Source organism: Culex pipiens, chromosome 3, assembly GCF_016801865.2.
Source record: "Culex pipiens pallens isolate TS chromosome 3, TS_CPP_V2, whole genome shotgun sequence".
Taxonomy (NCBI): domain Eukaryota; kingdom Metazoa; phylum Arthropoda; class Insecta; order Diptera; family Culicidae; genus Culex; species Culex pipiens.
This window is the reverse complement of record NC_068939.1, coordinates 139,715,434-139,731,641: the sequence shown is the minus strand read 5'-3', so window position 1 is coordinate 139,731,641 and position 16,208 is coordinate 139,715,434. Positions and strand designations below refer to the sequence as shown.

The window sequence follows — 16,208 nt, the reverse complement described above, 5'->3', positions numbered from 1 at the left end:
CTATTTTTCAAAACATTGAACAAACTATTTTTTTCCAAAATAGTGCATGGACTTTGTGAGGCCTACCCCAGTACATGTTTTAAAAATAATAATCTTGAGAAAAACCTTACCTGCTGGAAAATATTCCAAAAACAAATTGAAATCCTATCAAAGTCACCCCGGTTTACGGTATTTCAAAAAAAAATAAACGCTACTAAATTGAAAATGCATACAAATTTTAAATATTTGTTTATCTGTTTTTTCGACACTCAATTTAATTAAAAGATTGTTTTTCAAACTGATGGTTTCTTTCTCAAAATTATGTTTTTTCTTAATTTCCAAAATATTTTCCATCAATGTTAATTTTACAAAAAAAAACAGTTTCGATTTTCTTCTTTAGACTTTTTCTGACCAATACTAAAAGGCTTTGCAAAGATTGATAATCATGAAAATATTTAGTTATAAATTGAAAAATTAAAAAAAAACATGAAATTTCTTCATTTTTTTTTAACAATTTTAAAAAAGCGTTTCAGTCATGCAATTTCACAATAAGTACAAAATTAGAAAGAGAGAATCAGCGTTATGTGAAATTCTGAATATTTCAAGTAAACAATGCGCAATTTATTTATTAACATATCTGATTGAAATTCTAGTTCGTAAATAATTTAATGAATAAAACATTCATTTATGTTATAAATACCGTAAAATGGGGTGACTTTGATAGGTTTGAGATTTTTCCGAAACATGAAGAGTGCTAATTAAATACGTACGGGATGCTATGGAATCATACTGACCATGATGGAGGAGTGCTCAAAGTATTTTAAGAAGAAGTTTTTATAAAATTTTGAAAAGTTTAAATAGTTAGTTTACTATAATTATGAAAATGTTGATGAATAGCATTATTTTAATATTCTCAAAGTGTTCTGAAGTTCTCAAAGAACGTGATTTCCAATAAGTTGTGTAAATAATAAATATTATGTGATTTTGAAATATTATAAAAAAAAAGATTAAAATTTATAGGCATTTTCAGTAGAACAAATTTTATATAAAACGTGATTTTTTTATTCGTATTTCGAAGTCAGTTTAAAATGAATTGATAATTTTATAAACAATTCTAGACTTAACGAATTTCAGGCTAAATTGTGACATTTATACAACTTTACCTAAAAGTTATGTATTTTATTAAAAAGCTTATAAACTAAGTTAACTAAACATAAACATTGATTTTTTCTTTACAAAGATATTAGCATCCTTAGCGATGGTAAATTTCACGAAAAATAAAATTTGTATGCCTTAAATCTGATTTTAACAAGAAAAACTATGATTAGTCACCCTGGAAATCACAATATAAATTTTTAACGCAACTATATTTTGAAGCACTGTTGAAAAAACATTTTTTTCAGAAAAATAGTGCATGGGCCGTGTGTTGCCTACTCTAGTAAATGTTTTAAAAATAATTATGAAGTTGTGATTTATAAATGCTAGCTTAGGACACAATAAAACACAATTTAATGTACCTAAGTAGCATAATATTAGTGATTTTGGGTGAAAACGTGGCTAAATCCATTTAATGTCACAAACCGGTAGCAATGGCACTTCAAGCAAGCAATTTTTCTTATTTGTAAAAAATACAAGTTTTTTTTAAATACAACTCTAATATGTTTAGAAAGCTTACTTAACTTTTCTTGCAGGGTCCCTACATGACACAAGTGCTGTTATAATTAGCTGCTAGCCAATTACCAGCGACACGGTGGACATCATAACTCTCCGTTCGTTGGTCATGACCTCGCGCCACGAAAGCGATACTGCTAGTCTGGAAACAGAACCCTTTAGCGCTGACATCCTCTGCTTGCTCTATGCTTGTTTTTGGTTAAAATGGCTAAACTATTTATCTTCAAATGGTTTTGGTTGTGATCTTTTTAACAAGTAATGCTCAAGCATTCCTGAGATTTATTAGGCAGTTTGACCATTATTTCAATAATTTTAACCAAAAGAGCACAACACTTACAACTTGGAGGCTCGCCTCTGTACAGAGTCAACTACAGTGCATTCGTGGCAGGGTGACAGCTGGGTTCTCGCTGTGCTGACCAGCTCAGCCAAAGAACATTTTTGTTTGCATCGACTTGGGAAAGGTGACCGAGAATGGCGGCGCGGGTTGAAGGCATCAGACTGGTTGATCTTTACGACGATGTCTGCTCTACAGTGCAGGAATGATGTCCAGCGTGGGTAATGAGCTTGAGAGTTGGATGTCAGTCGGATGACATTTACCAAATTAAGCTACTTCTAGACCTTCGTAGGATCGGCGTGAATTGCGAAATTATTATTCGTTCTACTCAGCGTGGTGCAATGCTTGTTATCATCAGTTTAATTCCGGTATGTTTATCGCAAAAATGAACAGCAAGTGTAACAGCAATTATGAATTCATTATGGAATGGCGTGTCAAGCTCACATGGACTGATAAGCAAAGCGCAAGTTATGTTGAAAATGGGTTTATCGTTCGAGTAACCGGTTGAGGAAGTTCAGACACCTTATTTTTGTAAAGTTTTTTTTTTGCAATCCAACTCATTGCCCTCAGAATCGTCTAAAAATAGATAATTCACATGGGAATTCCCCCAATAGATCCGTTTTCTCCCCATGGACCGGTTGTCCATGATCTTCCCCAGCGAAACACATAAAACTGAACCTTGTCCAGAGCAGTTAGTCCACTCTCGTTGAATCGCTGGAAAGACCATGACATTTCGTGCCTTCAGGATTACCCTGCTGCTGTTGGTGTATTTTACGACCACCGGGTTCAGTTTCACCGCCCGTAAAGATCTGGACCAAGATGATGGTGAATTGGCCACCGGTTTTGGGTACGAGCTGCTGATTGCCAAAATGGAATTCCTCGAGCAGAAGTAGGTCGCCGCGGGTGTGACATTTCGGGACGATTAATCTTACTTACAACTTGTTTTTATCTCTCTTCATTATTTTCGCAGGATTTCTCTCCTCGAAACCACCGTGACTGATTTGAAGGTCAGGCAAACTGGAAATTGCGAGGAATTAACGTCTTGTTGTGCGAGGTGTTTGGAGAATTTTACGACTCCAAACCAAATACAGGTTGATGAGGCGGAACGGATCAACTCGTGCAGTGATGTCCCGCCGAGGTCTCCGGGTTTTGCGAAGGTCAATCCGGCGGGAGGTGATCCGTTCGATGTTCTGTGTGACTTTTACGACTACGGTGGAAATTGGACCATCATCCAACATCGCTACTCCGGTGAAGTGGACTTCTACCGGACTTGGGAGGAATACAAGCAAGGATTTGGCGAGCTCAAGGGAGAATTCTGGCTGGGATTGGACAAGATTCACAAAATCACCAACTCAGCGTCCTTCGAGCTAGTATTCGTCCTGATCGACCGAGACTTGACCCGGCTGCATGCACACTACGACCTCTTCAGGATCGGCAACGAATCGGAAGGATTCATCATCGACCAACTCGGCGCGTACAAAGGAACCGCGGGAGATTCGTTCCGCTACCACGCCGGCATGAAGTTCACCACCTGGGATCGCAAAAACGACAAAATTCCGGGAAGTTCCAACAACTGTGCGGTCACGTTCCATGGAGCATGGTGGTACAACAACTGCCAGACCAGGTGAGCTTCCGAGAAATTCCCCAGACAAGTATCAAAGCAAGCCATAATCGCGTACTTTTCAACGTTATTCACAGCAACCTGAACGGGCGGTACCGGGGGGATGGAGAGTCAACCTGCTGGAATACCCACAATCCGCCCAGTCACGGCTGGTGTCGTGGTTTCAGTTCTACGAAAATTATGATACGGAGGAGCGTTAAATAAAGAGCGAAATACGTTCTTTTGATGTTCTGTGGTTGAGGTCTGCTCATTTGAATTTCACACATTCCCCACTCCCTCTCTGTGTTGAAATTCTGGCGATTATTTACCTGTGTAATCGTGAAATGATGAAACGATAATTGGATAAAGCAAACCATTTATCATCATTCAATTGCGAAACATATGTGGGAATAATTAATTACGCTTCGTTTAATTGCTTTGGGTATGATTTGGGTATGAATTTGGGAATGAGTTGGCGAAACGGCGTGGAAGAGATTAGTTTTATTGAATAAAATTCCATGGGTTGTTGTATTTGACTTCTAGGAGATATTTTAAATTCACGAATGATACATTCAGTAGAATTACGAGAAAGCATGCTTGAAATTCTGTTTTATAGAAAAAAGAAAATTGTGTTATGTACAAAAGTGCTGAATGAGTTTAATTTATAGATGCTTGATTGAAATACATGTTATTCTCATATTTGCATCGGTAAAAAGTTATAAAAAAGTAGTATCTGAAAAAGATTATTTTGCTAATTATTATTCAAAAAGAATAAAATAGGGTTTATGAAAATATATTTGAACAATTTTAAAATTATTTGTCTATTCTTCTTTAATGTGTATCAGGGGTCAATTCAAAATAAAATAGCATTCATTCCCCCATATTTCAATAGGAATATTAACACATTCGATACAAAACTATATAAAAAGCTAAAAACAGTGTAAATAGGAAAAATTCTCAAATCTTGAGCCAGTTAAGGATTTAGTGCAGGGGTGCTCAAAGTTTTTGAATGGCGGGCCAAATTTGAAGCTCACACATCCAAATTTGAAGGCCGCAACATATGAGAAAAATATGATTTTTTTAATTTTAATCCGTAATGTAACGGTTAACCGGGATTTGGGGTAGCTTTCCTTGGCAAATTTAAACACGTAGCTTTCTTTAGCAATTCAATTTAGGTTTATTTACTAGAAAAGGTAGCAGGGTTAGCAGTGAGTACTGCATCACGCAGCCTGCGCGAAGAGACTGTCCGATTTGAGCAAACTGTCCAATGTTCCAGACGTAGCGGCGAGTTGAGCTGGAGAGGATTCTCTTGGGTAGACCTCTGAGCCGTTACATCTCCCCCGGCAGCTTCGACGAGAATACCGAATGTGTTCGAGAACGAAGCGTAATTTCCAAGAACGGCGAATATCCACAGCAAACCACATTGCACGAAGTACAATTTCTCCACAGTGTAGAACAGTCGCAGCGGTCCTAATCCAAGCCAGCGTGTTAGGCACTGCTCTTCCTTAAATGTGGTGGTGCCAATACTTATGCGAATAGTCGGCGGTGACCGCTGTTTGATTGTCAGTGTACTTGTCGGGAGTGGTAGTTTGGGTAAAGAACAACTCCACAGCCCGCGCACACTGGACAACCTTGGCTCATCCATTTCACGCATCGTAGGCACGTTGTCGACTCCGCATGGCTCATCCCGTTCTTCATTGTGTTCGGGCTCCCAATCTACGAGATGTACCTGTTGTTGATCACAGTAGTTTGAGACCTTTTCAACCACCACAACAGCTTCTGGCGCGGCGATAGATTCAGTATCAGCATCTGTGTGTAGATCAGCAGAAGGCCCAACAAGAGAATCACCACAGATAACACCATTCCGATCTCTGCGATGTTGTTGTAGTTGTGCTATCTCGAACCTCATGGTGCGTAAATTGGCTTTGATTTCTGCTGCCCAAGATGTATCTGGTTCTACATAAACCGGTGCAGAATACTGCCAATAGCACGCACTGTTCATTTGTTCATTGTGCGCATTTATATAGTATTGCGAAGGATAATAATCATAATTATAACTAGCACTATAACTAAACATTTTCACTTTTTTAAGATTGCAGTTTTTATTGTCCAATTTTTTTTTAGTAGCACTTTGTTTTATTGGCTCAATGTAGGGATCCCGGTTGAGCCCCCAAGTTGTAACGGTTAACCGGGATTTGGGGTAGCTTTCCTTGGCAAATTTAAACACGTAGCTTTCTTTAGCAATTCAATTTAGGTTTATTTACTAGAAAAGGTAGCAGGGTTAGCAGTGAGTACTGCATCACGCAGCCTGCGTGAAGAGACTGTCCGATTTGAGCAAACTGTCCAATGTTCCAGACGTAGTGGCGAGTTGAGCTGGAGAGGATTCTCTTGGGTAGACCTCTGAGCCGTTACAGTAAGGCTGGTACAAATTTTACTTAAATTTTTTTTGAATTTTGATATTTGAAGCTCACATGAGCTTGCGGGCCATATTAGAAAAATATGTTTTTTTAAATTTTAATCCGTAAAGCTGGTACAAATTTTATTTAAAAATTTTACACTTTTGGCCCGCGGGCCATACTTTGGTCACCCCTGATTTAGTGCTTATTCCATACAATTTGTTTTTTTTTCAAAGTTCAACAAATTATGTTGCACACAATTTCAGTTGAATAAGCCATTTGTCAATCATTATAATAATTTCGAATATTTTTTTATGTTTGTTTTCAAGTTCAGAGAGTTTCGGCTCAATGATATTGTTTTTTTTTAAATGAAACTTGATAACTTTTTTTTTAATCCCAAAATGTTTGGCGTCTCTCTTGTTGAGCAAAAATCCGTACACTTTGCCGATATGACTGCATGGTACAAAAAAAAAATGATAAGAAACTATTTATATAAATTTGGAATTTGGGACTTAAACATATAAAACTGTGTCGTATTTACAGTGCTTATGATTTGTTCATTTAAAAACAATTACAAAATAAACCGTAATTCGCTGAATTGGGCTGAGTGTTTTCACGAAAAATTTATAAATTCAAATTTTCACATGTTTTCATAAGCTTTTATATGCCTTTGAATCTATTATTGGGAAAATATGTTGATAATCAACTTTGAACTGAGACAAAACGGGAAATCTATTCAAATTACCCTTTAAAAATCAAACTGACAGTTAAATAAAAATGTCTAACTAGCAAAAGCTTTGGCCAATTCAAAATAGCAATTCAATTTTTTTGAAAATTTATTGTCATCAATTAAATTCCGTACAAACCGTATTATATGTAAATCCGTACAATAAAAAAAATCGTAAAGTTGGTAGCCTTACTCATATATTAAAAAAATGTTAAAAATACGTAAAAAAAAACGTTGGTAAGATAATTTAAAACAGCAATATCCGAGTTTTAAAATAACAAAAAACCGTATAGCCGTTTTTAATCGTAACTTTTAAACACCTTTACTGATCGTAATAATTTTCATTGTAAAGCTATGGGACTCAAAACTGGACCGAATGGGAAAAAAATCGGACAAAATTCGTTCAGCCAAAGCCAAAAATAATCCTAAAATGCGGAAATATTTTGGCTTTTGTTTTATTTAGATGAATTTTTGCATTCACTTTTTCCAATTGTAAAGAAAACAAGTTTTCATACAATTTTGGCAGCTGTCCATACAAAAAGACTATTAAAGTATTCAAAAACTGTATCTTGAAATGGAGTTTCTGATCGATTTAATGTCTTCTGCAAAGTTTTAGGTTTTGCTTAAGACTTCTCAGAAAGAAATAGCTACAATTAAAAAAAAAATTACTCATTTCATTAATTTAACTTTGCACACTAAAGAATGATTGCGCAAAACAATTATTTTTGAAAATTTCACTTATGGATATGTTTTAGATACCAAAAATTTCATCTTTTGAGCTATGGGACAAGTTGGTCAAAATTATTAGGGTGATTTTTTAAGAAAAAAATCATAATTTTTGAAAAGCGTGGATAAAATAACTGATACTTTATTATTATTTAACTTTATTGTGAGTTAAATGAAATTGCAATCAAAAAGTACTTAACAACAATTTTAATATCATGCATCGTTTTCGAGTTGTATCCACAAAAAATATTTTTTTAGGTTTACTTTTTTAATATCTGTAAAAATCATAATCAAGCTTAATTTAAAAAATCGTTTTTCGAAAATATCAGAATATTTCCTTTAAACTTGCTTCAATTATATTGAAGATTGACCAATAGTTAAAAAGATAGAGTTAATGTCAACAAATGAAAGTATCGTGAAATTGTCGATCCATCGATTTAACACATTTTCTAATTCCAAATTTTCCAATCATTCCTGACATTTGAAAAGGTCCAAACAAAGTCCAAAGAAAAAAAATTAATAAATAAAATCATGGTCAAATCATATTTTTACGAATAAACGTAAAATGTTTGATCTATTCTACAATTTTCAAATTATTTAACCTTTTTCAGAAGTCAAGTCTGATTTTTTATTTTCTATAATATTTTGATGAAAAATGCGTAAAATTTCATGAAAATTTCATTGATGGTAAAACAGTTAACGTTATATTTTTGGTTGTAAATTTATGTCTTATTGAGTGTAAATAAATAAACTGTTTTTAGCAATCTTATTAGACATTTTAAAAGCTCTTAAGCCAATCGATTCTCCAATAATATCTAGTGAAAATCCGCACAGACCGATGAGCAAGATTAGCTAAATCTCAGCCCAGAACTAACCTGCCTCCACCAGCAACACCTTCCAGTTCTTAATCTCCGACAGTCGAGACGCAATCACCGACCCACCGGAACCTCCACCGACCACTATGAAATCGTACTCAAAGTCTGTGTTCCGGGTCGTTTTGCTCTGCGGGGGAAAAAAACAAGCGTTTAAAGAAAAACGGATCAGTGTCATTGACTCCACCTTCCCATCTAGTAGGACGACATACCTTCATCCTGCCGCAGGGATCCTCCAGGTCGCACTGGGACCGGATAAACACCTCGAGCAGCCCCATGAACAGCATGTACTGCGATCCACCGCAGAGTGCCGCCAGTGTGGCCCCGACGGGGGGCATCATCGGACACGCGCAGGACGACATCCTGCCGGCGTTTTGCCTAGATCTGCAAGTGAAACGAAGAAGAAGAAGACAAACGGTTTCAGAGAACTGCGATAATGATGAGGCGTCTAATTATGGTGTGTGCGCGCTAGAGGATGGGATGTAGTGTAAGGTGTCATTAATTCAGTCAGCCATGGAGATTTGGTCGACGGCTTGCCGACGCGCTCAGCGTTGACCTTCCGCTGGTGGTGGTCGTACCAGCGACGATGTCGTCGGCGATGTACAGAGAATGTTGTGTTGAACAAATTGGTGCAAGGTTGTGATGGAGATGAAACGAGAACTATACAGTTTGTACACTATGGTGCAAAAAGGGAAGGTTTGCTAAAATTGGAGTATTGTTGTTAACGTCATGATTCGAATTCCCGGACGCTTTGAAACCCGGACACCTCATCTTGATTTATCAATTATTTAGATATAAGTTTACATTGTTGTTGTTGTTGATTTTATTAGGGGAACTTTGACCCTATGAGTCATTCGCTCCCGTAAGTTTACATTATGAATGTCAAAACTGTGTTATTTGATGAATTCTAACATTAACTTTCATTTAAAGTTTGTTTGAACTTAGTAGTTAATGCCAAAACAATTATATAAAACAAGCCTTACCCGACAAACTTCGTCTTGTCTCCTTTTTTGTATTTTGACGTTTTGAGCATTTTGCTTATTCAGCCTCCTGTGATCAAAATTTGTTTTTACGTAACTTTCTCCATACAATTTGCCGATGCTCCGGAATCGGTTACAGAGTGGCCAAAGTGTCAATTAGTAAGCGTAAGAACCTTCCTTGGACTTATACGAACCCAACGCAACAAAAAGCACCACGATCCTACGCTCCGTGTTCAACTGATTCGCGTTCGAACAAAACCATCGAAATTTTTTATATATATAGATAAAATTATAAGTTTATCAAAATGTGAAACATTTCACTGAAATATTTCAAAGGCGTCCGATGCACCGGGAAGGCAAAGCAGAAACGTATGGTTTTGATTTCCTAAAATTCTATAAAATTTTTATATAAAATATCGATTGTTTTGATGCTTATTTGAGACCTAAATAATGCAACTCACTAACATTTCCGTCCAAATTTGTGTGGTTCTTAAGCAAAATCGAGTGTCCGGAATTCGAAGCAAAAGTGTCCGGATTTAGAATCAGCTTTTATCTGTGTCCGGGATTTGAAGCACAACAAGTCATTTTAATTTTGAAATTCTGATGAAAAATTGTTAGAAAAGACATATTTTGCATGCATTCTCTTAGAACTGACTGTTTATACTACATCCTGATGATATTTCTACATTTCCAACTTGTTACATGATTTTTTTGCCAGCCGTATCAAAAATGATATGCTACTAAGTGTCCGGATTCTGAATCATGACGTTATGACCTTTGTTCAAATGAAGTCAATTTGCAAATTTGGTTCAAAGACTTTCAAGTTCAAAGAAATAAGATCTGCAAATCTGTCACCGTAACAAGCAAGAGTTTTCTCGGGTTTTGTGCCCAGATCATACCCGCAAAGCTTCAGTGGGTATTGTTATTCTATAAGGGAGTCTTTGGATTAACCAGGACATTCCAACACATTTGCGAAGTATTTTTTTGTAAGAAAAACAATTTTCTCTTGAAACTTTTCAACGGAATCCAATTTTTTTGAAAAAAAATTGGATTTAATGCTCTCTCAGAAAAAAACGCAAGATTTTTCTAATGCAACTGAGTCTTGTAGTGTCATTGGTACCGTTGACGGATGACGGCGATGGTGGAATAAGCTTTGCAAATTTGAACCCGACCTCGGCTGAGGGTCCATGCTAAGGTGTGGCGTTGCGTTTACACCGAGAAGATGCTGTATACACGATGGTTGTCTCAGAAATGGATCAGCATTACCATGCCGTTGTTGGAGGCCAAACAAATTCCGGTGCTGACGGTTCCCAGCAGGTGTCGGAGGGGGGTGGCTCAGCTGAGGCCGCAACACTGTTGGTGAACTTCATGCATAATTTATTTGACGGTTATTTGTGTGTTGTTGCAAACAATGGTTGAAGTTAACTTTTTTGAGGAAAGTTTGGTTGTGTAATGAATTTTTAAATTTTATTAAGAGCACTTTAAGAGGCCCACATTGAGATCGTTAATGATATTATACCAATTATGCATTCAAGTTTTATCCTGAATTTATTCCAATCACAGCTCAACACAAAAATAAAACTCTTCAGGAAAAAATCCACTTTCTTCTTGATTAAATTTAACGACCAGATTCAATTGTAACTCCACTAGGGAGCAGGGGCAGACTGCCAGATTGGAAATTTATCTAGCCTAATCCATTTGGCCGAAAGCTTTCACCAATTTCGGCAGCAAATTTTACCAATTCTTGGCACGAAATCCCATCACCACTTTCTTTTCTTCCTCCCTGGTCCCTTATCAATTTTCCCACAAGAGGACACCATTTCTTTAGAGTGACTGTTTCAAATTGAGAAAACATAGGGTGAAAGACGCAGTTTTGAGTGGGAGTCGCTCAAATTGGTACCTCTCTTTGAAGTATATCTTCGGCCTTCGATGAGTTTCGCAATTGATGAAAGGCTCCTTCGGAAAGTTGATCCAATTTTTCCCTTGAGACAATTTCGAACAAACGTTCCGGGAACCGAAAATAGCCACCGGCAACGGCCAACTCGTTGGGGCGAAATATCAAGGTGAAAGCAATTGGTGGTGAATGCTTTGGATGCTGGAAAGGCCAAGGCGGTATCGATGGTAAAGGTGGCCTGTTTTTTTTTGTATTTTCTGGACCAAGGATGTCACTAGCAGGGTTGGTTTGTGGCCAAGGTGGTGTAATAAAATTGGCAAAGAAATTGCCTTTTTAAAGTTCAAGGCTCCTTGGATAACATCAGACGTTGTAAAAGTTTCCCAAAGCTTTCGTTTTTTAACCATTCAAGGCAGATAGTAAAAGATAATCCATTTTTATTTTTTCAAAGGATGTTTCATTGTAGATCAGATCTGTTTTGTATAAATAAGCTAAAATCCAATTAAAATTACGGTTGGTCGAATTATACTTTTTGTTTTGCCTTCCTCACTGAGGTAAGGCTATAATACTGCTCTAAAAATGAATTTTTCACATAAAGCTCGTAGGCTCATGTATACCAATCGACTCAGAATCGAAAACTGAACAAATGAACAGCACTTACTGAACTGATTTAGACCAAATTGGTTGCATTTGACTCAGTTTAGGGTCCCATAGAATTCTTAAACAGAACCTACTGCTTGTAGACTTTGGATAAAATTACAAAACATTGAATTTCCCTTAAAAATGTTTTGTCTTTTTTGTTTACTTGAATTGCGAAACAAGTGAATTGAATGAAATAATGCTTTTTGAAGACCTTGATGATTCTTTGAATATGTGGAGCTAGTTTTTTTTTAAATATTTTTTGATATTTCAGGCATTTACTGGACAGATTTTGTTTTGATGAAAATACTAAATTTCTTTTAAGTTATTTGTGTATGGTGTTCTACACAAGAAGTTACTTCTAATTAAATATAATAAGACCGATTCTTAGCACTTGTTTACCTAGCAGTCATTTTTTCAAGTTGAACTTTGGATGGTTCTGATAATTTTCCATGTTTTCCAACAATTTGAACCACACAAAAAACATATTTCCACACCAAAGTTCCTATTCTAAACATATCTGTGAGCAGATGTTGTAAAATGTATAAACGCTGGAAATTTTTAATTTTCCCAACTTTTTTAACTAATAGCTCAAATTAATGGAAGGACTGCAGATATTTAATCAATCTAAACGGTATTTTATAGTAAAATGACTCTTTTATAAGCCCTCTTATTGACAAAAGCAGATTCTGTAGGTATAAAATTATACAGGACATTTTAAAAGGGGGTATATAGAAGCGTTGTCCCGTCACGAAAAATGACAATTGTTTAATTTGCAATAGTTCGTGAAATCGGATTGACATCATATTTTGGATTCTCTTCGTACTCAAAAAACCCTTTAAAATGCTTATTAGAAATCGAAAATTGGTCAAAAGGAACCAGAGTTACGACTGACGCAAGTTTGCGTTGTCCCGTCACGCTAATTTTTTGGTCAAGGCACGCATTCAAAAAAGATGCTCATTTCTCGTGTCTAGAAGCAAATCGTGTAACAGGCCAGTTTTTGATCGATCTAGACTAAATCGACCCTCCAGAATCCAAATTTGCCTGTTGATTTCCCTGAGTCTCAAAGGAAAGCGAGATATTCAAGATGGCGTCTAATATGGCGGCAGAATGGAAAAAACCACAATAAAAGGATTTTTAAGTTCAATCAACTAGTCAAATTTAACTAATTTGGGGTCGCTGAACTCGAATATGAGCCATATAATACTCCAAAGTACTCAGAGAATGTGCTATCCAAGATGGTGGCCAAGATGGCGAACCTAAAATATTGGATTTTTTATACAGAAATGTAACAGGCAGTCAACAGGTCAAATTTAATTAACTCGTATATAATCCTTAGAAGTCCTCAGAACAGTCTGTGCGGCATAATGCCGAATACGGTGACAAATAAATAAATAAGTACTCAGGGAATGCAATTCAATTTTCTAGCTTCGCCATATTGGCCGCCATCTTGGATTGCACACTCCCTGAGTACTTTGGAGTATTATATGGCACATATTTAAGTTCAGCGACCCCAAATTAGTTGAATTTGACCCGTTGATTACCTGTTACACATCTGAAAAAAAAATCAAATTTTCTAGCTTCGCCATATTGGCCGCCATCTTGGATTGCACATTCTCTGAGTATTTTGGAATATTCTAGAGCTCATATTTGAGTTCAGCAACCCTTTGTTAAATTTGACCTGTTCATTGCCGATTACATTTCTTTATAAAATATCGAATATTATAGCACCGCCATATTGGTCGCCATTTTGGATTGCACATTCCCTGAATACTTTGGAGTATTCTAGGAGTCATATTCGAGCTCAGCGACCCCAAATTAGTTAAAGTTGACTAGTCAGTAGAGATTTTCACATTTGCTTCATTTCGTGACGGGACAACGCGAGCAAAACCCTCTTTTGCAAAATATCTGCGTTGTCCCGTCACGAAACGAAGTACCTGTCAAATCCACAAAATTTGACGAAATTGGGTGATCTAGGAAACAAAATCTTCGTTTTTCATTTTAGAAACAACTGTAGAAAAGGGTTTTTCCAAAAACTTACTAGGAGAGCAGAGTTCTTCACTTTTGTGTATAAAAATCAAAATGATCCAGTTGTACGATGTTGTCCCGTCACGCTACATTTGTATCTCACTTGACTCAAACTTTGTGTTTTTAAATGTTTGCTAGAGTGAATCTTATAGGAAATTTAATGTACTTTCCAAATTTGTATAAATATTGGTACCTTTTCCCACAGATTTCAAAGTTATCAGCAAAAAACTGAAAACATAGGGGAGAGTGGGGAGACTTGATCCCCTTTTTTTGTATCGCACATAACTCTGTCAATTTCTCACAAAACTATAAACTTTTTGCATGAATTGAAAGCTTAAACATTCATCTATGTTTGGCTAATAAGGGTATTTGATCAGATGAACTCTTCGAATCATGCCAAGTGTTTTAAAAAAATATTTTAAAACGGCATTTTTAAAATGTTAGGGGTAACTTGATCCCCCTTTCAACATTTTGAAGAAATCTTAAGCAAAATGTTTCTTATTCTTCCAAACTTTTAATTTTCTATAAATTACAGCAATTTCACATAAAACCTGTACGTTTGTGTTCAAAATATAACAAGTTTAGTGTTTAAAATATTTAAAAACTTTAAATATTATTTTTTAGACCAAAATTAAGCATGTTTACAAAAGCTGGAAATTTTTGTTTACAAAACTTTTGAAAAAAGGTTCAAACTGCAGTTTGTTATGTACAACTATACTAAAGGAAACTATGTATGAAAACCCAGCCCAATTAATTAATCTTGAGGCTGATTCCAGTGACTGTAAAAATGCAGGGATAAAGTCTCCCTAAACGCACTTTTTTAAACAATTGGTTGTAAAAATAGTATGACGATAAATTTAACATCAAATGCGTAAGGGGTTTGGAGTTGATAAGTTTATCAAACAATTCATGTATAAAAAATATTTTTTTGAATAATTTTTGAGTGTTTTCTATACATATTAAAACAAAGAAAAAAAGATCTTTTGGAAGTTTTTTGCAGCTCTTTTTAGAAAAATATGTGTAACTCAATCTAAACATTTTTTAATTTTTTTCTTCGTTTTCTACAATGAGTTTTAGGGAATTTCGCACAACTTTCTAGAACAAAGCTAATTGTTTTACCCACATGCTGACGAGATACAGGCTTGGGATCAAGTGTCCCCGGGGATCAAGTCTCCCCACTCTCCCCTATGCGTACAAACGTTGTCCCGTCACGAAAGAATCGGTCATAAGTACTTTTTACAGTGAGTTATTTTTAACTATGTTTTTTCATTCATCAAAAGAAAAACTTAAAAAAAACTGCTAGAATGAGATTTTTTACACACCTTGATTTCGACAAATCAACTAATTGTAGCGGTTTAATTTCATTTAAAAAATAAAACATTATTTCTGTTTTTCTAACAGAAAAAACGGTTATTTAATGTATATAAACCATCAAAACCATTAAAAAAATGCTGAAATGAATATTTATCTAAGTTTTTTTTCAGAATCAAGCTACAAATGTACAAAACACTAAATTTAATTTTTAACGGATTTTACTTTGTTTACTTTAAGTTGAGTATTTTTTGAGGAATACGAATAAAACTATAATTATTTAGAAGAATGAGTTAGCAAAACTGAATTATGAAACTTTTTAGAATATCTTTTCAATGATAAAATTTTGCTTCAAAATAGTTTCCAAAAATAAGCAGTTTCATTGTTCTGAAATATTTAGATCATGTCTTAAAAAATAAAAGAGCAAACTTAAATTTTTCATGAACTTCATTATCTTAAAGAAATTTAAGAACAATAATTTGAAATCATTTCCTTAAATGCTTCAAATTTTCAGTGTGCTATGATAATTACAATGCAATTTTATACAATTCAAGATTTTATAAACACAATGTTGTAAGTAATTTTTACCTTTTTCTACAATCAAGATGCGTATTAGTATCGGAGAACTTTAGGAAAAAACGTACCCACTGTAATGCATACATTTTATTTGGAACACTACTTTATTATTATTTATTATTTTTCAACATTTATCATACAAAAGGTTGGGCACCCACATTTCAAATCGTCAGAATTTTAGACCTTCTTTATGTACTTTGAGTTACAAATTCTAGAAAAACAGTTGAGTTTAATTAAAAGAGCAAATAAGATAACATTTTCCGTTAAGCTGAAATTTTTCTTACCATTTCAAAACTCTTTTATTTTGTGGATTATAAGAAATTGAGCTTGTGAATTTTGGATTTTTTTTTATGAGTATCTGAAAAGGAAAATATTTGATTTCAGAAAAAACCCGGATTTTCCTGGACTTTTTCTCCAGGACGACAAATTGGAAACTCTAATTTGAACAACTCTCAAGTAATTTAAATAGTTTGTTACT

The 16,208-nt window shown here is 35.2% G+C and overlaps 1 protein-coding gene and 1 pseudogene across 1 annotated transcript in view; one reads left to right on the top strand and one right to left on the bottom strand.

Annotated features, from left to right (window-relative positions):
* The window catches only part of LOC120421234 (glucose dehydrogenase [FAD, quinone]), a 107,798-nt gene that overhangs the window by 22,261 nt on the left and 69,329 nt on the right, over positions 1–16,208 (bottom strand). Inside the window, exons 3-4 of the mRNA XM_039584431.2 lie at positions 8,518–8,689; positions 8,309–8,435 (exon numbers count right to left, since the gene is read on the bottom strand). Coding sequence (XP_039440365.1) covers positions 8,309–8,435; positions 8,518–8,667 — 277 coding nt within the window. The 5' untranslated portion in view covers positions 8,668–8,689. The remainder of the gene's footprint in view (positions 1–8,308; positions 8,436–8,517; positions 8,690–16,208) is intronic.
* LOC120421235 (fibrinogen-like protein A) lies at positions 1,997–4,042 on the top strand (annotated as a pseudogene).